The 24779-nt window shown below is 37.7% G+C and overlaps 1 protein-coding gene across 2 annotated transcripts in view; it reads right to left on the reverse strand.

Moving 5' to 3' along the window:
- Positions 1–24779, reverse strand: part of TET1 (tet methylcytosine dioxygenase 1) — a gene marked incomplete at both ends in the record, with an annotated part of 95751 nt that overhangs the window by 18893 nt on the left and 52079 nt on the right. For both annotated transcript variants that reach the window (XM_081104403.1, XM_081104402.1), the window contains 3 exons: positions 10565–10658; positions 11194–11284; positions 14364–16662. In XM_081104403.1, the coding sequence (XP_080960529.1) occupies positions 10565–10658; positions 11194–11284; positions 14364–16662 (2484 nt within the window). The remainder of the gene's footprint in view (positions 1–10564; positions 10659–11193; positions 11285–14363; positions 16663–24779) is intronic.

Genomic DNA, 24779 nt, shown 5'->3' on the forward strand with positions numbered 1-24779 from the left:
AAAATAACCACGGATTGCTAACATTAACAATAAACTTGAGTCATCAAATTTAGCATCTGAAGAAAGTTATGGATCTTTTCCTTGAGCGGATGGTTGACTAAATAGAATAATGAACATAGAAAGCAATGTTCCTGTGATTTTTCTCCACATTGTCATCAGGGTTTATCACACCTATTTTATCCTAAGATTAGAGTGTCCAGCTGCCATGGTGAATGTAAAACACAACAATCATTTTGAGTATTTATCCATTTAACTTACATTATATTATACCCATAGGGTATTAAGATGTTATTTACACAATCACATTTTTCTGTCTCCAGATGGTTAATAATCATTACTACCAAGGCATCCTTTGAGGAGAGCTGGCTTTAGAACCTTCCCCCTAAACTAGCCGTGGACAAACTACGGCCCGCGGGCTGGATCCGGCCCGTTTGAAATGAATAAAACTAAAAATAAAAAAAAAAAAACAAAAAAAAAAACGTGCCCTTTTATGTAATGTTTACTTTGAATTTATATTAGTTCACACAAACACTCCATCCATGCTTTTGTTCCGGCCCTCCGGTCCAGTTTAAGAACACATTGTGGCCCTCGAGTCAAAAAGTTTGCCCACCCCTGCCCTAAACCCTATTATTTATATTAAAATGTTTTTTATGTTTATATGTCCTGTATAGCCAAATAAGAATATATTTGTTTCAAAAAATACAAAATTATATATACGGTGTCAAACAAAATGCTACCAGATAACTTTCAAGTTGTCAAGACTACAACAAAGTTCTATTGATCCATTCTTCGTATGGAAAATGCTAAAATGTTATTTATTCATGGCATTTGGCTTTATCAGATTTTTTTTTACAAATTTCCTTCAATGAGCCACAGAAAATAAAGCATGAGTCTCAAAATTCAGATGTGGGTTCAATAAATCGCTTAAGTCTTACTGTGACATGGATAGTCGGGTCTATACAAAATTCACAGATTAAACCCTAAATATCAATGTGATTGTACTAGGAGGAGGGGCCTGTGGAAGGCGATTAGGTCATAGACAGAAAGCCTGCATGAATGGGATCGGTGTATAGAGAGACCCCATGGAGCTCTGAGCTCCTTCAATCATGTGAAGACACAAAGAGAAGAGAGTCCTCAACCGACCATGCAGGCTCCCTAATCTCAGACTTCCAAAGCCCATCACTAGGATAAATAAATTTCTGTTCTGTACAATCTATCCAGCCTCGTGTTTTTTCAGAGCAGTCAAAACTGAGCAAAAGAGCTCTGACAACGGTAAATACATTAAAGATGACATAAATAAATAGAGATACCATGTTGATGGATGAGTCACTATTAATGTCAATTTTCCCAAATTGATTTTTTGATTTGATGCAATCCCAATCAAAATGCTATCAGCTGGTTTTGGTTTGGGTGAAAATTGACAAACTTGTTTCTATAAAAATGCAAAGGAACAATAAGAGCCAAGAAACGGCAGAGGAATCGAGATCAATTATTGCAAAACTATGGTAAGTGAATTAGTTTCAAATTAGTACAATGGCAGATAAAGAGATTAATGGAATAGAATAGTGAGTTCAGGAGATCAGTATAAAAATGATCACCTGACTTAGGACAAATGGGACAATGCAAAAAGTCTTTTCAATGAACAGTACTGTGTAGATATCCATATAGAAGAAAATGAATCTTGACCCTTACTTCACATATGTAACTTGAGTTATATTGTAGATCTAAAAAATGAAAGACAAAGCAAGAAGTTTTTAAAAGAAAATATCTTCATGACCTGGGAGCAGGTAAAACATTAAAAATAAAACACCAAATTTAATTGTTATAAAGGAAAAAGTTAAGCTAGATTATTTTTAAATTAAAAACATATCTTCATTGAGAACATTAACAGGCAAAAGATAAGGCAAGCAAGCAATACAGTGAGAGAAATATTTATGTTATATATATAATTGATAAAATATTCTCTTTTTTTATATATTTTATTGATTTTTTACAGAGAGGAAGGGAGAGAGATAGTTAGAAACATCGATGAGAAAGAATCATCGATCAGCTGCCTCCTGCACTTCTCTTACTGGGGATATGCCCGCAACCCAGGTACATGCCCTTGACCGGAATCGAACCTGGGACCTCTCAGTCCGTAGGCCGACGCTCTATCCACTGAGCCAAACCGGTTTCGGCTTGATAAAATATTCTTATCCAAAATAAAGAACTTCTGCAAATGAGTAATAGAAACACCATTAAATAGGCAGAACAGAATAGAATATCCAAACAGATGATGAGCTTAAGAAAATATTGTTCAGATTATTAGCAAAGTAAAAGTGTTTTAAAAGCACTACATATGTTGGTGGGTTTATAAAATGGAGCAAACCACTATAGAAATTGTGGAAGTTGCTAAAAGAACAACCCACGAATAGAGTGCTGGGTATATATACAAAAGAATTAATATAGCAGGGTCTTGAACAGATGATTCCATATCCATATTCACAGTGGAAGAAGCCCAAATGTCCATTAATAAATGAATGGATAAACAAAAACAAAATTTGTATATACACAAAATGGGATATTATTCATACTTAAAAAGGAAATCATTTCAAATGCAAAAAGTGGATGAAACTTTAGGAAATGATACTCAGAATCAGAGAAATAGGTCAGTTGCAAAAAGATAAATACTATATGATTCCACCTATATGATTTATCTAAAGTAGTCAAGGAAATAGAAATGAAAATTGTAATGGTAATTATCAGGAGCAGGGGTAATGGGAAACGAGGAGTTATTCAATAGGTATAGAGTTTCATGTTTGCAAGAGAAAAAGGTCTGGAGATCTTCAAAACAATGTGAATACATGTAAAAGTAATGACTTCACTTTCTGATTACAATCTATTTAAAAATCCTAAAATATATTGTAAAAAAAATAAAAAATAAATAAAACTAAAATTCCATTCTATTGCTATCGCTCTTAATATTTCCACATTCTGATCCATGTTTAAAACCTGCATCTGGGATTTTTCACTTGATCTTTAAAATCTTACATGATAGCACTAACCGGTTTGGCTCAGTGGATAGAGCGCCGGCCTGCGGACTGAAGGGTCCCAGGTTTGATTCCGGTCAAGGGCATGTACCTTGAAGACAGCTGATCAATGTTTCTCTCTCATCTATGTTTCTTTTTAATTTTATTTTATTGATTTTTTTACAGAGAACAAGGGAGAGGGATAGAGAGCCAGAAACATCGATGAGAGAGATCGATCAGCTGCCTCCTGCACGCCCCCCAGTGGGGATGTGCCCGCAACCAAGGTACATGCCCTTGACCGGAATCGAACCCGGGACCCCTGAGTCCGCAGGCCGACGCTCTATCCACTGAGCCAAACCGGTTCGGCTCATTTATGTTTCTAACTCTATCCCCCCCTCCCTTCCTCTCTGTAAAAAAATCAATAAAATAGATTTTAAAAATAAAATCTTATATAATAAAAGGGTAATGTGCAAATTCACCGAACAGCAAAACGACTGGTCACCATGACACACACTGACCACCAGGGGGCAGACGCTCAATGCAGGAGTTGCCCCCTGATGGTCAGTGGGCTACCACAGGGGGAGCACAGCTCAGCCAGAAGCCCAGAAGCAGGGCTCATGACTAGTGAGCACAGCTGCAAGTGGTGGGAACCCCGCCTCTGCAGCAGGGATAAGGATGTCCGACTACCTGCTTAGGGCTGTTCCCCGCTGGACGTCCTAAGCTGTCAGCTGGACATACCCTGAGGGTTCCTCGACTGCTGGGAACAACCTCCCCAACCCCCACCCAGTGTAGGAATCTCGTGCACACAGCCTCGTGTTATTTGAATAAGAGAGTTCTGGGTCAAAATTATTGTGACGTCTAATCTTATCTCCTTCCTATTAATTTCTAAAGATATAAACAGCAAAAGCAAATATCAGAGGGGCATATATTACTGCAGTCAGATTTGGAGATAAATGAAGACCTGATGCTCTCAAGTTTGAAAAGTTGCTCATAGTTAAAAAACAGTTTCAGAAGAGCCTAGTTTGAGCACCCATTTGCAAAAGCAGTAAATCTGTATAAAAGTTTTTTATTCTATGCAGAAGAGAACTTGTAAAATTCATCAGTAGCCGCAACCGGTTTGGCTTAGTGGATAGAGCGTCAGCTTGTGGACTGAAAGGTCCCAGGTTCGATTCCGGTCAAGGACATGTACCTGGGTTGTGGGCACATCCCCAGTAGGAGATGTGCAGGAGGCAGCTAATCGATGTTTCTCTCTCATCGATGTTTCTAACTCTCTATCTCTCTCCCTTCCTCTCTGTAAAAAATCAATAAAATATATTTTAAAAAATTCATCAGTAATAATTTTTCTATAGGGAAGGAATCAGGTCCTGAGGTCCAATGAACCCATCAGTGTTGGCATGAGTTTGAGGCTTGATCCCCAGTGCAGGGCATGTAGGAAGCAGCCAATTAATGATTCTCTTTCATCATTGATGTTTCTCTCTCTCTCTCTCTCTCTCTCTCTCTCTCTCTCTCTCTCTCTCCCGCCCTTCCTCAATGAAATTAATAAAATGTATATTTTTTTAATGTGACAGACAACAAATAAATGTAAACAAGTGATCCTGGACAGGATTCTGAATCAGGACAAAAAATGTTTTCTTTTCCCATAAAGGATGTTATTGGATATAAAACCTAAAGATTACATATTAATCTTGTATTAGGATTAATAATTGTTCTAATTTTATTTAAGATTTTAATAATAGTAGCTATGAAAGACAATTTATTGTGGTTAAGAAATGTCCTTGTTTTGAAAACACACCAATGTATTTATGGTAAAAGGCATTATGTTTACAAATTGCTATTAGGGTATTCAGGAAAAATAGGAGGAAGAGCAAAGGAGAGAGAAGGAAGAAAAGAGAAAGATAAAGCATATCAGAAAATCTCTGTACTATTCAAGCAACTTTTGAGTAAGACTAAAATTACTATAAAATAATAAGTTTAAAAATATTGTTTTGGTGCTGGCCAAAGTTTTGGGACTTTGGTGTTCATGGTCCTCGGTATTGGAAAACAAGCTCCAGGACAGGGTGACTGGGTCAGTGGGGACATACATAGTGCAAGAGACAAGCTACAGGTAGGTATCTGGATGGAAAGTACCAACTTCTATGATGTGAAGGACAGGACTCTGTCAGAAATGATACAAGAAGAGCAAAGAATAAGTCTTTGCATAACCTGAGGATGAAGAATGGGGGCATATCTTGTATTGGAAAAAATATCTTCTCAGTTAAAGTAAATCTGTGGAACAATGAATAGTCAATGCATACTTATTTTCAGGTAATATCCTAAGTAAATTAATGTGAATTAATAAGTATGTAAATGTAGAAAAACCAATTAGTACCCATATCCAAAGCACTGTCAAGATTAGGAAGATGTGCCCTTCTTGCCAGTTTGGCTCAGTGGTTGAGCGACGACCTATGAACAGGAGCTTGTGGTTCAATTCTCGGTAGGGGCACATACCAGGGTCATGGGCTTGATCACCAGTGTGGGGTGAGTAGGGAACACCCGATGAATGATTCTCTCTCATCATTGATCTTTCCGTCTCTCTCTATATATGAAATCAATAAAAATGTATTTATAAAACATCATAGCTAGGAGCAACTCTGAAATCAAGTGTGGGATTGCCGGAGATCACTGTTGAGTTTATCAATAATCATGTCAAAGACAAAGTAGACTTAAATTTTCAACACAAAATGATGGTGATCAACAAAACAAAAACACCCCACCCATTAAGGTAATTTAAAGCTACCTATATATATTATAATAAAATGAACTTCATCCTTTGGGGGTAATGATTTATTTCTTGATCTGGGTGGAGATTACATTGGTGTGCTCTCTTTGTACAACTGAACATTTATGTCTTTTTTAGTTTTCTTTATGGACATTACTAGAGGCCTGGTCCATGAATTTGTGCACGATGGGGTCCATCGGACTGGCCAGCAATCGGGGCCTATCAAGGGGGCTGGCTAGCAGGGAAGAGGGACCACGGAGGTTGGCTGTGGGAGTGGACTGACCACCAGGGAGCAGCTCCTGTGTTGAACATCTGCCCTCTGGTGGTCAGTGCACATCATAGCGACTGGTCGACTGGTCATTCTGGCTGTTCGGTTGTAACAGTCACTTAGGCTTTCATATATATAGATAGTTGAATAAAAAGTTCCCTTAAAAATGAACTCTATGCCACTAAGCTAACATAAAAGTAGTTCTACTAGTATGTTACCAGACAATAGGTTTAAGTAAAGAAAAGTGTTTTATAACAAAAACAAAGTGAAAAAAGTCAGTTTAACATCACTGACAACATCAGCTTACTAGCTTTTCCCTAATTTTCATCGCTGAAGCATAAAATGGTTTTCTCACAAGTAAACCAGAACCCCAGCGACCTTTATTACATGGACATGTTAATATAGAAAGAGGTGCCAAATTTGGGCACAGATACAAGCAGCACCATGGTACAGGACAAAGACAATCAAGTCAGGGATTAGGCACAGCTTTAGAACAAAGGAAAAAAAAAAGAAAGTTTATGTTATTGTACAAATCTAGGGGGGGAAATATTAGTGTGAATTGCTCTGCCATAGGCGCTATCTGGACAGCGGGTTTGAATTCTCCTCCCTGGTCCTGCCATCACTGCAAAGCTCAACTGGGGAGGGGCGAATTAGTGTTAAGCAGTGATGGCGAACCTTTTGAGCTCGGCGTGTCAGCATTTTGAAAAACCCTAACTTAACTCTGGTGCCGTGTCACACATAGAAATTTTTTGATATTTGCAACCATAGTAAGACAAAGACTTATATGTTTGATATTTATTTTATATATTTAAATGCCATTTAACAAACAAAAATCAACCAAAAAAAATGAGTTCACGTGTCACCTCTGACACACGTGTCATAGGTTCGCCGCCATCACTGGTGTAAGGAGATAATAGAGCATAGTATATCCAAAAGACTGTATCACCCAAATCTAAGGGAAGATATAACTAGTCCCTGACCAAATGCAAAGTGACAGTAGAGAAGAAGAGTGGGAAACGTCTGCCAAAGGCTAACAATTTTGGGTGAGTGTTAATGACCACCTGGAAAAGAAACATTCCAAGGAAGGAAGAAAACAGTATTAGGGATAATGTGAGAGTGGCTCAGAAAGTTTTGCTGCCCAGTCAGAATTTGCTGATAGACTTTCTGCCTATAACCCCTAAAAAGAGAAGCAATTACCCACTCTTTCAAGACAAGGAGGCAAGTGTAGCACAATAAAAATATAAAAGAAGCCCTACTGGGTTTGGCTCAGCGGATAGAGCATTGGCTTGCAGACTGAAGGGTCCCAGGTTCAGTTCTGGTCAAGGGCACATGCCCAGGTTGTGGACTCAATCCCCAGGATTGAGGCAGTGAGTCAATGATTCTCTCTCAGGATCAATGTTCCTATCTCTCCCTTTCCCTTCCTCTCTGAAATCAATAAAAAATATGTCTAAAAAAATAAACAAATAAAAGCATGTGCAGTTTAAAAATATATATATGTATATGAATCCAACCAATTATTAACAAATATAAGTCTGCACAGAGACATGCACGATTTTACATAAAATCACATTAATGTTTAAGTTAGTTTAATGGTAAATACATGACAAATGCATACTATGCAAGGTGAAACTGTATTTGGGGCAATGAAATCCATTAGTTGAACATTTACTAGATTCCTTACTTTAAATGATTTATCTCCATTTTATTTATAAAACCCCCTTTAAAAAAAATCCTGTATAGAGCATCCATATGTAGGACTTAATTATTCAGAAACCTAATCCTTTCACTCAATTTTTCATTTAATTTCTATCAGTAGTTCAAAAGTGTGGGGTAAACAACTATAGCAGACTATTAGTTCGAATACTCAAAACTTTTCCATGCCTCAGAAAAAAAAAACTAATAATGAATACCACAGCAATACTATTTCAAGATAACAATTTTTTAAAAATTCAGTATTCTAAAATATTCTTAAGTTCCACATTCATTCACTAAACAAAAACTTAGTAAGTGTTGACTCTGTGCGTGGCATTGCTCCAGGTACTAACAATGAACAATACGAATATTTATTTATTTTTTTATAAGAGAACATTTATTGGGTAAATTAGCAAAATAAGTATTTTAAATAAGATAAGTTGGAAAGTTTGCAAGAAGTTTGATTAACATTATGATTTTTCTAACATCCATCTTCATTTGAAACCTACTTCATTAATTATCAGATATGTAGAATTAACGCTTGGTTTTGTTATCAAAATTAAACTTTTGAATTGTCATTAGTAGATATCAAATTTTTTATTTTATTCCTTATCCTTGGATTCTCTTTGTGAAAAGGGCCAGATATTTATTACTATATATCAAAATATTACTATATATCAAAATATTCCATGTAATCTGAATAATGCAAAGGGAAAATAAGAAATTAATTTTGCTGCAGCTGCTGCATGGAAAATGCTAAATACTCTTCTTTGTACCTAAGAACCCTTGAAGAAGAATTATATCAAAAGAGGACTTTAACAGAAAGTTGTTATCAAAATCTTTAGGCTGCAGGCTTCATACTTGTTTTAATTAAAAAAAAAAAAAATTATAAACCAAAATTCTATCAATGTAAGTATCCTTATTGCATTACATAAATTTTCAAAAGCAGGAAGGATCATTTAAAATCCCAACACTGCCCTAGCTGCTTTGGCTCAATGTATAGAGCATCAACCTGTGGACTAAAGGGTTCCAGGTTCGATTCCAGTCATGGACACATGCCCGGGTTGCAAGCTTGATCCCCAGTGGGGAGCATGCAGGAGGCAGTCAATCAATGATCCTCTCTCATTATTGATGTTTATATCTCTCTCTCCTTCTTCCTTCCTCTCTGAAGTTAATAAAAATATATATGTTTTAAAAATCTCAAAACAACCCAGCTACATTGTTTTTTTGGATCACTCACTCCAACGAAAGCTAGCTGATGTCCTGAGGATATTTTTACCCTTTGCTACTTAATAGACAAATAAGTAAATCACTCAGAAATAATGAACATATATAGATAATGAATATTTAAATTATCAGTGCCAAATATTGAGAATAAAACCCTGCCGTTTAATTCAGCAAATGTGCAAGGTATTATGTGAATTATTTTGTAAATAAAGATTCAGAAAATCAAGGATTTCTCCTTGAGAGAAGACAGGGCTAAAGAGGATAGATGTAGTAGGTATGGGATATATCAGATAGGGCTAGGAGAGATATATTTTCCTAAGCAATGTAGTATTCTTTTTAAAAACAAAACAAAACATATTTTTGTTGATTTCAGAAAGGAAGGAAGAGGGAGAGATAGAAACATTGTTGCCTCCTACACTGGGGAATGAGCCCATAACCTAGGCATTGATTGATCAGCTGCCTCCTGCCAGGGATCAAGTCTGTCTGACCATGAACTGAACCATGACCTCTTGGTTCATCTCATGGGTTGATGCTCAACCACTGGGCAGCACCGGCTGAGCCAATTTAGTATTCTTACATGTTGGTGATTAGTGAAGATAACATATTAGTCAAGTCTCCAAGATGTCCCCAATGATCACCACCACTTGGTATTTATGCCCTTGCATAGTTCCTCCTGCATTGAATAGGGCTTATTGTGTAGCAACTTCCAAGGCTAATGTCACAAGAGACATTGTGGCTTCCTCTGTGTTTTCCTTTGATTGACTCACTCTGGGGGAAACCAAGATGCTCTAACGGGAGAAAGCACTTTAAGGTGTCTTTTAAGGAAATGAGGCCATTAGCACACAGCCACCACGTAGCAACAGGTAACGAATACAGACTTTATCAATTATCTTCTCAGAAAGCCCTTTTTAAAAGCATAAATCAGTCCGATAACACACCCCTAATTAAAATACATCACAGGCTTCCCCTTGTGTGTAAACTAAAACTCTAATTCCTCACCATGACCTATGAAACCATTCATGCTCTGGTTTCTATCTACCTTCATACCCTCACCGGCTTCTGTTCGTTACCTCCTCAACTTCACTGGCCCTCTAAGATGAATGAGGAATGTACTCTCTTCCTTGACCTGTACACATGTTCTTTGCTTATACATGCTCTTTCCTACATTCTTGGGGGTATTCTTTGCATATTCAGGTCTCCTTTCTGTCACTCAGACCTCAGTTTAGATGTTCCCCTCCCGGAGAAGCCTTTCCTGAATGTTCGTTCATCATGAGAATCCCCTGCAAAGTTCTCACTAATGAGAACAAAATAAGGAATATAAAATTGGAGTTAGTCTGGTAGACTAAGTATATTAAATGAAAGAAGTTAAAAGGATACAATTTGGAAAGGAGGATAAATTACATGATTGTACATCTCAGATATACAAGAGAAATAAATTGGAAAACCAGAAATATGTAAACTCTATGGCAGGAGGTTACCAATTGATGTTTGTCTCTCATCAATGTTTCTATCTCCCTATTCCTCTCCCTTCTCTCTCTAAAATCAATGAAAACAAATTTTTATACGTGGAAAAATCCCATTTTGAAAAATGTATAAATACAAAATACTTACCCACTTAGCGACAGGACATCCATGAGAGCTTTTCGCTTCTTTTCCGGTATATATTACTTTTTCTATTCTTACTGCACTTCCTTTTTGCCCATACCTGAGTATAAAACACAGTGAAAAGAAAATAATTGCAATATATACTTTTAACATCTTAATATGCATAAGGTATGGCTTTACAGAAGTACAAAAATCAAACACTTGTCATTATTTACTATTGTTAAAAACTTAATTTTGTGTGGCAGATATTTTGCTATATCCAGTTATTTACTTATCCTTAAAGATCACTCTTTAAAAATGGCCTGGCTCCCAGATAGACAAAAAGAATGTGAATGGTGTTGATAGAGGTAATTTGAACTATTTCTACTATTATGATACAATAATATAAAAAGTGAATATTTCTGAATTTAACGAAGACAGCCTTGCTTTAAAGTGTGTTGTTGGGTGCCCAGTGCCTCCTGTGATGAGTGACTGAGCAGGGACACCAGCAAGCGATTTTCTTCCTGGGCCCTAAGAAACATCCATCTCATACTCCTGAAGGTGTTCCATTCATCTCATGTTTGTTCCCAGGGGTAATTTCTCTGCATCGAGTCTGGTCCACAATAATATTTTAACAGGGAAGCGTATTTCCTCACCTAGTCTCCATGATTTCCCTGACAGCGGCAACATTTGGTCCTGCCCCAAGGTGCGTATAATATGGGCCTTTTTCTTTTTGTATAACTCGATCTGTGGAAGGAATAAGATTATTAGACCCAAAGTTTTACAGAACTGCGTAGGGGCAAGGAAGTGCTATTTTTATACTTTTGGGGTGTGTTTTTTTTTCCAATTCAGAACAATGAATCTTGACAAGGTTTTGGTAAGCTTTAGCCATTAAAGTGTAGGGCAATGAGCCCTAAATTTAACTTTATGTTCCTAATTCATTCTTCCCCTGAGAATCAGAGGGGGGAAGGAGGGGGAATATATTTTAAGAAGTGGGTCATATTTATTCTCTTAATTTCTTGCTTTTAAGAAATCTATTAATAATTGAGGTATAAAATTCAAATTTATCCAAGAACAATATATTTAAAAGCATAGTTTCAGAATCCAACAATTTGAGCCCAACAATTTCACCACTAAGGATCTGTTCTAGTCTACAATTGCACAATTATGTATTTATAATGCAAATGTACACAAGAATGTTCCTAGTTACAATTATTTGTAATATCGAGAGAGAGGGAGAAAACCTTAACATCTGTAAGTAAGTGATAGGTTAAATAAGTTAGGAGATGTTTATATGGTGGAAAACAATAAAGCTATTAAAAACAATATGATAATATTTACAATCACTGAAAAAATCTAAAAAATTATAAAAGAACATTTTTATTTTTTTCAATTACAGTATACATTCTATTATTTTGTATTAGTTTCAGGTGTACTAAATTCTTAAGGTAGAGAAGCAAATTGCAAAAATACAGTGTTTTAAAAGTCTTAAATTTTTCAAAATTTGAAACCAATTTAAAATCAGTATAATGTTAATTCATGTAGAAAAAGTAACAGGTTTTATTTTTAGAAGATGTTTGCATCACAGTTCTGTACCATTTGAATTTTTGTGAATTACAGATTTATTAGAAAACAGTGTTTCTAAGTTGGTCTCTTGAATCATGAATAATTAGAGTCATTGTGGAATTAAATATTATTGGCCAGGGTATACCCACCTACACCACAATGTCATCATTGAACTATTTTGATTGGGCACCAAATACAATTTGAGATTAAGTTCTGTGGCTTCTGCAGCAAGATCTATTGAATAGATTTCAATTTATTACTAGTTATCTAGAATACTGGTTCTTAATGAAGGGTGAATTTTCCTTGGTGGAACATTTGACAATGTTTTTGGCTGTGACAACTGGGCAGGGGTGTGTATGTGTAGGCCAGCAATGCCACTAAACCGTGACAATGCATGTCTCCCTACAATAAAGAATTGTTCCCTCTAAAAGCATAGTTTCAGAATCCAACAATTTGAGCCCAACAATTTCACCACTAAGGATCTGTTCTAGTCTACAATTGCACAATTATGTATTTATAATGCAAATGTACACAAGAATGTTCCTAGTTACAATTATTTGTAATATGGAGAGATAGAGAGAAAACCTTAACATCTGTAAGTAAGTGATAGGTTAAATAAGTTAGGAGATGTTTATATGGTGGAAAACCCCAATAGCAATAAGTTTGAGGAACCCTGACCTCGATAGAGGCTACTGCCCTTATTTTGCTAGAACCTAATACCTCCAGGGGAGCCCTTTACCCTTAAATGTGATGGTCCCACTTGGGATGATTTCTGAGCGAGTCTTCTTTTTGTTTCTCTTCTTTTAAGTTCCTATTTCTATAGAATGAGCACAATAACCTCACATGGAATTATTATAGGAAAACACAGTTCCGTGATCATTGCAGATACTCAATAAACTTTGATGCCTCGCTGTCTGAACTCCTACACTGTGACTAGTTACTATGTGTAAGGAAAGAGTCTTGAAACTAGACAATCATCCTATTGAAGCTAATGCAAATGGTATCATTAGACTATCTCAGGTATATAAATTTTACAGATCTTTTTTCCATTTGTCATGATATTTAGAAAATCACTTATACCATTTGACTTCAGATTTTTAAGCAACAGATGGTGAATATTACAAACATAGACTAGGGTTTGGATTGCCTGTCTCTGAATTCTAGCTTAGTCCTTTAGTACTGTAATTTTTTTAAAAAAATATATATTTTATTGATTTTTTACAGAGAGGAAGGGAGAGGGATAGAGTTAGAAACATCAGTGAGAGAGAAGCATTGATCAGCTGTCTCCTGCACACCCCCCACTGGGGATGTGCCTGCAACCAAGGTACATGCCCTTGACCAGAATTAAACCCGGGACCCTTGAGTCTGCAGGCCAATGCTCCATCCACTGAGCCAAAACGGTTAGGGCTACTGTAATATTTTTTAAAGATTTTAAAATTGATTTTTAGAGAGAAAGAGAAACATCTATGTGATAGCAAGACATTGATTGACTGTCTCCTACACACCCCCTACTGGTGATCAAGGCCATATCCTGGGCAAGTACCTTCACTGGTAATCAAACCAGCAACCTTTGGGCGCACCAGAGGACATCAAACCAACTGAGCCACAATGGCCAGGGCAAACAATTCAATATTTTAAAACTCCAATAGGTTTGCAAATTCTTCAACTAGTCAGTATTATGAATTATATAACAGAGCATAAAAGCACTAGGCACTAAAAAAGAAATATCTCAGTTATAGTTCTTGACTGGAGGTAGCAATTACAGAAAATTTTTATGGTCATTTGTTAGTTTGTACATATATTTTATATTCTCTGTATGCATATTATATCTCACAATAAAAAAAATATTTTAAGCAAAAGCTTATAGCTTGGAAATCCTTTTGTGCTCAACCACTGAGCCATGCTGGCCAGGCATTTTTTTAAATATAGGAACAAACTGTAATACAGTATAAAAAAAATTCATTCTTATAATATTCAGAATAAAAAATTTGAGACATTTAGCCTGGAATGAAATCAGCTAATTGTCCACTTGAGAAAGTTTCCTAATTATGAGTTGAATTTCGAATTCACCTGAGCAGCATCATTAAAGGTCTGGCAGAAAAATGTGTAGTATAGAATTATGTAGTCCACCTTCGCTAGAATATGAATAGGGCCAAAATGCCACATATAAAATACAACAAACAAAACTTGATTTGGCCATGACTGGAGGCAATTAATGCAGGTAAAAGGAGAAACACACACACCATACACATGCACTTACCAAGGCAGTTGCAGATTGGCAATTCAGAATCTTTCGTTGTGGACACCAGGTTTCTTGTGGAATTCGTTAAAAAGTTCATGGCATAATTATGAAAATTATGTGCGTTTTCTATTGGGGAAACTTCGGATGCTCCAACACTAGATAAAAACACGTCTTCATTTGTGGTAGAAACGACTGTGATTCCACCTGAACGTTCTACATTTACATTTGTGAGCACTTGTCCTGGGTCCGATGATGGGGTCTCATGAGAGACACTAGGCAATGCTGGCAGCGTCTGATGCATGAGTTGGTCTTCCACATCCTGCTGGAACTGTGTTTGGTCATGGTCAGCCATCACATGAGCACACTGATTGGTGGGAGAGGAGGACTGGAGTACAGGGTGAGCTTCCTGACTGACATGCATGATGGGCTGTACCTGAGAATTAGAAACTTCTTCTGTAAACGCCTGCCCATTGGATTCTGTTTGTAAATGGAATATGGAGTGAGGATGCAGCGGATCAACATTCATCATTTCTTCCTGTGCGAATCCAGAATTTCGCTCAAATTTTATCTGAGCCAGTGGAGGAAATAATTTTTTGTGTTTTAATGCTAAACTTGCTTGAGTAAGTGTTGTCCGTACGTGGGTTACAGGAGGAATTTTTCCCAAGTGAATAGGAAAATCACGTGGACCAATTTGACCAAATCTTTGAAATTTAGACGCTATCCAAATGTCATGTAACTTATTATACTCATATGACAACTTTTCCTGCTTTTTCTGATCATTTTCTTGACAACTTGTGACTGCAGGCTTCTTTTTCCGCCGTTCTCTGGATGGAGCAGATTTTGTCTTTTTCCGGGTTTTGTTCTTTTGCTTTGTTGATGAGCCATGGTTATTTTTTAAACTGGAACGTGGTTTCGGTTTTATTGTGTTCTTCTCCTGACTGTGTTTTTGCACATTATACACAAGGTTTGTTGATGTACTTTCAACATTTGTTTCCTCTGGTTTTGTATAACTGAATTCAATTACTGATGCAAGTTGTGTTAACTGGTTAGCAACATCTTCCTCTATTTGACTATGAACTGTATCTTGACATGATGATGGCTCATCCTTTGAGTCTAACTTTTTGCTGCTGTCCAGGAACTGGTTGCAGGACCCCAATTCACCACTTGTTGATGGCAACTCATGCAAATTTTCTAAACAACTGTCAAGAATACTGCTATTATGAGCAGCATTTTTATTGGTGTCAATTTCAGATGAACTAGAATTTGGTGTAAAAAGAGTTGTGGAATTTTTTGCTTTTGAATATTCCTGTGGCTTCGGGGATGCTTGGTCAGTAGCTGCACTGTTATGTGACATGGAAATGTGACTCTGGCCATTGAACACCACCGTGTGGCACGAACTTTGCTTTTCTACAGATGGGCAGTGGTGAAGGCTTTGAGGCTCCCCCTGCAAACACGGTTCTTTGAGGCCTTTTGTTACAGAATAGATTGAAGCTCTACAGTTATTAAACAAACTAGCTGACATCTGCTCGTTTTCTTCATCCTTCTCAGACGTTGATGGTGAGGAATTTTCTGCAGGGGGTTTTGAAAGCTGAGCCAAAGCTTCTATAACATCCACTTGCTCCTGCGTTAATGTCCTATCTGTCACTAGGGATAGAAGATTTTGTTGAACTGGAGATCCGTGTATGGGTTCTGAAGTTGGTATATTTTCTAGAGATTTTGGTTGATCACTTTCAGTACGTGTACTCGTAGGACTCATGAAGTTGAAGTCTGCAGGATCAGGAAAAGACTCAGAGCCAGGCTTCTGGAAGACTAAAACATTGCTTCTCCCCATAAGATGATCGCTGCTTGCATTAGCAGCAATGGAGCTCATGGCATTGTTCTGGTTTGCAGTGTCTATCAGGGGTTTACAGGAATTGTTTTCGGACACCTTGCCAAATTCTTCAATGTTGAATTTTTTAAAAGACACATCTGTTTCCGTTGGTAAGTAGTGTACATTTTTAATGCCATTTTTTACCGTTTGTGCAAACAAATTTTGAGGGTCAGGTAGGACTTTTTTCGTGTCATCTTCAGAGTTTCCCAGTTGTTCACCTTCTGTCACAATTGCCTGAAACTCTCCTTTGACTTGATCTGTTAAATGTGATTTCTTGCTCTGTGTCCACTTCTCCACTTCAATACCTGTCATACTTTCTTCATTTTCAGTTACATTTTCAGGGGGATGTGGGTTCAATTCCAATCTTTTTTCTTCCCCATGACCACATCCACTGTAGTCCATGGATACTGACTTGGGGCCATTTACTGCTTTGTTTTTAAAATCTGCCTGTAAAACAAAACACAGCAAATATTCATATTATCCATTTAAATATCTGAATAAGAGCCATTGGAACTTAACAATTAAAGAGAAAATAAATGTGAAGCCCCAGAGAATATTATTTTCACTTTTACATGTTCAGAGAAGTCATAAAATACCAGTAAGAGGTGTGTAGAGATAAAGGAAAAAAAAAGTAGAAACTCTCTTGCCTGTTAAATAATTATAAATTGGTACCATTTCATGGGGCAACTTCTGTTATTTTAATGCAAAGTGCACTGAAGTAGAAAATGTATAAATCCTAAGTATATAATGTTGAATTTTCCTGAAAGAACACCTATATGCCAAGAATCCAATCAAGAAATTTCCTTCGGCCGAAACCGGTTTGGCTCAGTGGATAGAGCGTCGGCCTGCGGACTGACAGGTCCCAGGTTCGATTCCGGTCAAGGGCATATACCTGGGTTGCGGGCATATCCCCAGTAAGAGATGTGCAGGAGGCAGCTGATCGATGTTTCTCTCTCATCGACGTTTCTAACTCTCTATCTCTCTCCCTTCCTCTCTGTAAAAAATCAATAAAATATATTAAAAAAAAAAAGAAAAGAAAAGAAATTTCCTTCGAATCATCATTCAAGTGCCAAAGGCAAACCATTGCTTTGACATCATAGATTTCTTTTGCTTATTATCAAACTACGTAACTGACTGCCTTTCACTCAAAATTATATTTGTGAGATTTATCCATTTAAATATCTCACTATGAGCCATTGGAAGTTCACAACTTGTTAAGAACACTTGTAATTCATGGTTTTGTATAGTAACTCATTATATTGATCTTTCAACTGTAGATGGCCATTTAAGTTATTTCTAGTTTTTGACTATTACAAGTATACTCTTATAGTTTTATTATATGCATTGTGTGGAGTGAAAATGCTGGGTGCTAAAGTGTGTGAATATGTCTGTATATCTTCAACTTTAGTACATAGGGCAAAACTTTTTCTAAAGTGGTTATCAATACACTTTCAGCCAATGATTATGAGAGCTCCAATTCTTCTACATTCTCATTAACAATTAGTATTTACTGTCTTTTAATTTGGTCATTCTGGTGAGTGGGTAGTGATACAATAACTTTTAAAAATTTATACTGAGGCTGAAACCGGTTTGGCTCAGTGGATAGAGCGTCAGCCTGCGGACTGAAGGGTCCTAGGTTCGATTCCGGTCAAGGGCATGTACCTGGGTTGCGGGCACATCCCCAGTAGGAGATGTGCAGGAGGCGGCTGATCGATGTTTCTCTCTCATTGATGTTTCTAACTCTCTATCTCTCTCCCTTCCTCTCTGTAAAAAATCAATAAAATATATTTAAAAAAAAATTTATACTGAGATCAAATTCTAATAAAGTAAAATTCAATGTTACCATTTAAAATTATATATTACTGTGGTTTTTAGTACATTCACAATGCTGTCAAAAACTGACTCTTATCTAATTCTAGAATATTTCCATCATCAGAAGAGAAACCTTATACCCATTAAGAAATCATATTCGGACTGGCCGACATGTCTCAGTGGTTGAGCATTGACCTATGCACCAGGAGATCACGGTTCAATTCGTAGTCAGGGGACATGCCCGGGATGCGGGCTTGATCCCCAGTGTGGGGTGTGCAGAAGGCAGCCAATAAATGATTGTCTCTTATCATTGCTGTTTCTATCTCTCTCTCTTCCTCTTCTTTCCTCTCTGAAATCAATAAAAAAAGTATTTTTTTTTTAAAAAATGGACATGATGATGATTGCACAACCTTATGAATATACTAAAAGCCAATGTATAAAATATTTAAAACACTAATGGGAGGAACAAAGAGAAAGATAACTTCTAATACTACTAACATTTAAACATGGCACTGAACGTTCTATTCAATGCCAAGGAGAGAAAAAAAATGAATATAAAAAATTAGGAGATTTCTTGTTGGATAAAAATGATACAACTGATTCCACAGAGAAATCAGGAGCATTTATTAAAAACTGACCAGAATTCAGAATTGCAAATAGTTATATCCAGAACATAAAATATGTAAGCATTATCCAACTGTATAAAACAACACTAATCAATCTTAGTAGAAAAAAACTATATCTAATTTCTTTCTTTTATTTATTGATTTGACAGATTGAGCGAAACATTGATTTGTTATTCCACTTATTTACACATTATTGGTTGCTTTTTGTATGACATAGAGACTAAATAAAACTAGAAATGAAAACGGTGAGATAACAACTGACACCACAGAAATGTAAAGGATTGTAAGAAAAGACTATGATAAGCTATATGCCAACAAGCTGGCCAACCTGGACAAAATAAACAAATTCCTAGAAAAGTATAATCTTCCAAAACTTAATTAGGAAGAATAGACCCATAACAACTGATGAAACTGAAGCAGTAATAATAATAAAAAAGAAACTCCCAGCAAACCAAAGCCCTGGTCCAAACAGCTTCACAGGGGAGTTTTACCAAACATTCCAAAGAATTAACACCTATCCTCTTCAAACTATTCCAAAAAATCCAAGAGTAAGGAACACTTCTAAGCTCATTTTTATGAGGCCAGCATTATCCTAATTCCAAAACCAGATAAAGACTACAAAGAAAGAGATTTACAGGCCAATATCCATGATGAACAAGATGCTAAAATCCTCAACAAATATTAGCAAATCGGATCCAGCAATATATTAAAAAGATCATGCCTGGCTGGTGTGTCTCAGTGGTTCAGTGTCAACCTCTGAACCAGGAGGTCAGGGTTCAATTCCGGTCAGGGCACGTGCTTAATCCACAGCAGGAGGTCTGCAGGAAGCAACCGATCATGATTCTCTCTCATCGTTGATGTTTCTATCTCTCCCTCTCTTCCTTCTCTGAAATCAAGAAAACTATATATATATATATATATATATATATATATATATATATATATATATATATAAGATCATACAACATGACCAAGGGGGATTTACTCTAAGGATGCAAGGCTGGTACAATATTCGCAAATCAATAAACGTGACACATCACATAAATTGAAAGACTAACTCACATGATCGTATCAATAGATGCAGAAAAAGCATTCCAACAAATTCCAACACTCAGTTTTGATAAAAACTCTCAGCAAAGTGGAAATACTAGTAGAGGGATCATACCACAGAATAATAAAGGACATATATGACAAACCTACAGCCAACACGATAGTCAATGGGGCAAAAACTAAAACCATTTCACTGAGAACAGGAGCAAGACAGGGATGTCCAACTTTACCAATTCTTATTCGACGTAATGTTGGAAAGCTACTGCAACTGGGCCTGCAAACGAGGTAAGTGCCCTTGACTGGAATCAAACCTGTGACCCTTCAGTCCGCAGATTGATGGTGTTACAGTAAACCAGTTAGGACAAGAGTTCTTATTCATCATGTAAAGGGGCTCCAAAAAATTAAGGACAATGATTCAATATAATAATAGTGCGCGTACAGAATGGACATATTCACTCCAGTTGAAATTCAAAGACTCAAAACCTACTTAAATATGAGAAGTCAAGCAAATGCCAATAAACACTTTTCATCCATCCAAGTGGCAAAAACAAAAAGATAGAAATGTATGTAAGCAAATAATAATGTCACATAACATTTCTACTCAAGAAAGTGTGAGCAACCTGTTACTGCATTCACATTGTGACATAATGTAAAGACATCACTCTATATTTCAATGTAGTCATTGCATGGCTAACCCCAATACATAAGCCACAGATGTGATGTTATCATGCCTTTTAATTCGAACACACAAATATTTGTCTAGCGCTACAAAAAAGCTGGTAGGATAAAGCTACAATACTAACAGCACTTACTACGAAGAAATGGAAAGGAAAAGGGGGAGGCTATTTATTTTTTACTTGCTGTTTCAAGTTTTATTAACATAAATATCCAAACACACTGAAACTTTCATGGATACATTCCTCTACAGAGAAGATCTTGAGGTCCTTGAAAGGTGTACGTGCCAGCTCTGGCCAGTGTCGTCCATTTGGTTGAGCGTTTGATTCCTGGCCAGGGCACATGACCAGGCTTGGGGCTCCATCCCCAGTAAGGGCCAGGAAGGAGGCAATCAATCAATGTTTCTCACATTGACTTTTCTCTCCTTTTCCCTTCCTCTCTCTAAAATCAATAAAGCCATATTTTTTAAAATAAGATTCGTGTCAAAAGCACAACAATCCTCATTAATTAATGAGTGTAATTAAACATAACTGACCTTTATTATGTAATTATATCTCAATATGGCCTTTTTAAAAACACTGAGCATCACAAGTCTAATGACAAGGAAACATGCTCTATACCAGGGGTGGGCAAACTTTTTGACTCGAGGGCCACAATGGGTTCTTTAACTGGACCGGAGGGCCGGAACAAAAGCATGGATGGAGTGTTTGTGTGAACTAATATAAATTCAAAGTAAACATCATTACATAAAAGGGTACGGTCTTTTTTTTCAATAGTTTTATTCATTTCAAACGGGCCGGATCCGGCCCGCGGGCCGTAGTTTGCCCACGGCTGCTCTATAAAACTTGGACTTTAAGAAAACAATGTAACATGTTACATTTCACTAGGGGCTAGTAAGTTTTTCTCTTCTGTATCCTCAGAAATCACCCCCGAACACTTGCAAACACATTCTATTAAATGTTAATAGTGTGTGTGAGCATGTGCCCTAAGAAAACGGTTGCTCTTGCTGCTCATAGTGAAACTGTGTGTTCATAGTGAAACCTGCCATTCACAGTGAAACTGAGTGGCCCGAGTAAACAGATTTACCACTACTGGTTTGGAGGGGGCGGGGGGAGGGGGGGTGTCCAAATTCAGGCCATGTCAAAAATGAACGGGCAAAACATGGCTAGTAAGGCATGTGAAATGTCTTAGTAAAGCTGTTGCCAAAAACAAAAAAAAGTGAATGAGCGTGGAATGAAAAAGCAATTTTAAAAATATTCAACAAGCCCTTAGGACCGAGTACCCAGAGACCCAAGGAGGCCGCCTCTCCCTCCAGGGATCTCGGCTTTCCAAGCGCCCTTCTCTTGCCTCTGTAAATTCATTCCTAAGCCCATGCAGCCCAGCTGGCTCACTTCCTCCACGCTCACTTTGTCTACTTCGGTGACTTTCAAAATAAAAATTTGCTTGTGTTTGAAAATATATATGTAGCATCGTCTTATTTTAAAATACATCTAAAAAAATGTCTAAACATTTATTTTTTAAGTACGAGCGTTGAAAAGAAAGCAGCTTCATTGCTATCACTGGCTAATCTTGAACCCTAAGATGGGGAAGAGAAGAGCAATCCTGAGGAATTATGTCACCCAGGGAATGACTTATTTTCATTTCATAAGGGATTGTATAGATTGTGACGGCGATTAGATAACGTGACGAAAATGAGGTTTTGCGACCTAACAATTCAAAGAATGTTCGCTGTGTATAACACTCACTCAATCCTCACTACCACCCTGAGGTAACAACTGAAAAGGTGCTCAACTTCAAGAAAAATGCAAATTAAAATGAAACTAAGCTATTTTTTACTCATCAGAACAGCAAATATGAAAAAGTTTGACCACCTAGGCCCTTGGGGAAACCTGTGGGGATTACAGTCTCATATAAAGCTGGTTGGACTGAAAATGGTGCAGTCTGGCAATAATTATGAAAATTAAAAATGCAGCTTATTCTCTGATATAGCAACTTCAATTTGGAGAATGTATTCTGATTATACCTGCACATAATAACACGTTTGCCTATATTAGTATGCTAGGTAAATCCTCACCCCAGAGGAACATCAATGAGAGAAATATCAATCTGTTGCCTCCCATACACACCCCAATCAGGGATCAAACCAACAACCTAGGTATGTGCCCTGACTAGGAACTGAACCTGCAATCTTTGGTGTACAGTATGATGCTCCAACCAACTGAACCACCGGTCAGGGAGACAACTTTGTATGTTTTATTTTATTTTTTTTAACATTTTATTTATATTTTACAGAGAGGAAGGGAGAGAGAAAGAGAGGGATATAGAATTAGAAACATCGATGAGAGAGAAACATCGATCAGCTGCCTTCTGCACATCTCCCACTGGGGATGTGCCCGCAAATGAGGTACATGCCCTTGACCGGAATCAAACCCGGGACCCTTCCGTCCGCAGGCTGACGCTCTATCCACTGAGCCAAACAGGTTTCGGCAACTTTGTATGTTTTAACAAGTAACTGAAAATATCCAAAGGCCCATCTATATAGTAGATGAATTCAGTTGTGCTACAGCTACATAATACCTTGCAGCTATCAGAAAAAAAAAAAACAATTCCATTGCTAATGGGCAGGATGTCCAGTATGTATTGAAAAAGATATAGAACCTGTATATGCAGTGTTTGTTTTTGTGTAAAATGTATAGGGAAATTATATATATTCATATTTGTATAAAGAAAACTCAGAAAGATTAAAAAGAAACTAACACAGTGGTGGGAAGGAAGAGGTCAGAAGCCACACTTAGCAATGAGAAAATAGAAGGTGTTTGAGTCCCAGACCTGACTAAATTCTATTTTGATATTTTAACACATTTCCTTTAACATTACACAAAAATTGATTAAGCTCTCCATGGGAAGATTCCTAGGGTATATTGAGTGAAGACAAGCTAAATGCAGAATAGTTTGCGTAGTACCAAATTACAAAGTGGAGCAGAAGGAAAAAAGGGATGCAGAGTATACATATATGTCAATGGGCTAATACTTGTTTAAAATACGTCAGGAAGGCACTAGGGGTCGGGGGAGGGCACATGGCGAGGGAGGCCAGAAAGAGTAAGCATAGTATATGCTTTGCTTCTGTTTGAAATTTTCCCATAATAAAAAATTTAATACATAACTACTATTCCATTAACTAAACAAGAAGGCCTCTGAGGTGGTTCTTATGCCTTATTCACTTACGTAAGCAAACCCAAAGCTAAGCCTGAAAGTACCTCCACTTTAAGAAATCAAAAGCGAGCCCTGGCTGTGTTGGCTCAGTGGACAGAGCGTCAGGCTGCAGACTCAAGACCCCGGGTTCGATTCCAGTCAAGGGCACACGCCTGGGTTGTCAGCTCCATCCCCAGTAGGGGGCGTGCTAAGGGCAGCTGATCAAAGATTCTCTCTCATCATTGAAGTTTCCTTCTCTCCCTTCCTCTCTGAAATCAACAAAAAAAAAATTAAAAAATAAAATGTCAGGAAGGATATGTAGAACTGTCAACATTTGTCTTATAGATGCTGTGTTCAGCGGTGTGCTGGTAAATGTTTAACAATCAGCTTGGGAAGTGTGGGAGGAGCCCTGTTTTGTAGTGTTGAGCAATTTCTGTGGCATAACTATGCCCATCAAGGGGGATTGTAAACTAACAGTGTGACCACCTGAGCAGGAGTGGGGAATAGCTCTGGGCGGTTTTCTCAGTGGCAGTGCGAGGCCCAAGGCCTGAAGGGGTTGCAGGTTCAATCTCTGGCCCAGGGTGTGTGTGGGAGGCAACCAATCTATGTTTCTCTCTCCCCCTCCCTAACTCTTCCTCTCTGAAATCAATAAAAATCTATATTTTTAAAAGCCCTGGCCAGTTTGGCTCAGTGGATAGAGCGTCAGCCTGCGGACTGAGGGGTCCCAGGTTTGATTCCGGTGAAGGGCAGGCATGTGCCCAGGTTGCTGGCTCAGTCCCCAGTGGCGGAGTGTGCAGGAGGCAGCCGATCAATGATTCTCTCTCACCATTGATGTTGCTATCTTTCTCTCTCTCTTTCCCTTCCTCTTTGAAATCAAAAATACATTGAAGAAGAAGAAGAAGGAGGAGGAGGAGGAGGAGGAGGAGGAGGAGGAGGAGGAGGAGGGGAACAGGAAGAAGAAGAAGAAGTAGTAGTCAAGTGTTTCAAGCCTATCGGAGAACTGCCCTGGCCAGTGTAGCTCAGATGGTTGCAGTGTGGTAAGGTACACTGAAAGGTCTCGTGTTGACTCCCTATCAGGGCACATAACCAGGCTGCAGGTTTGATCCCTGGTCAGGATGTGGATGGGAGGCAGCTGATCAATGTCTGTCTGTCTGTCTCTCTCTCTCCCCCCCCCCCCACCCCTTTCTCTCTCTTCCTCCCTCTAAGATT

Source organism: Myotis nattereri, assembly GCF_964212035.1.
Source record: "Myotis nattereri genome assembly, chromosome: 13".
Lineage (NCBI taxonomy): Eukaryota > Metazoa > Chordata > Mammalia > Chiroptera > Vespertilionidae > Myotis > Myotis nattereri.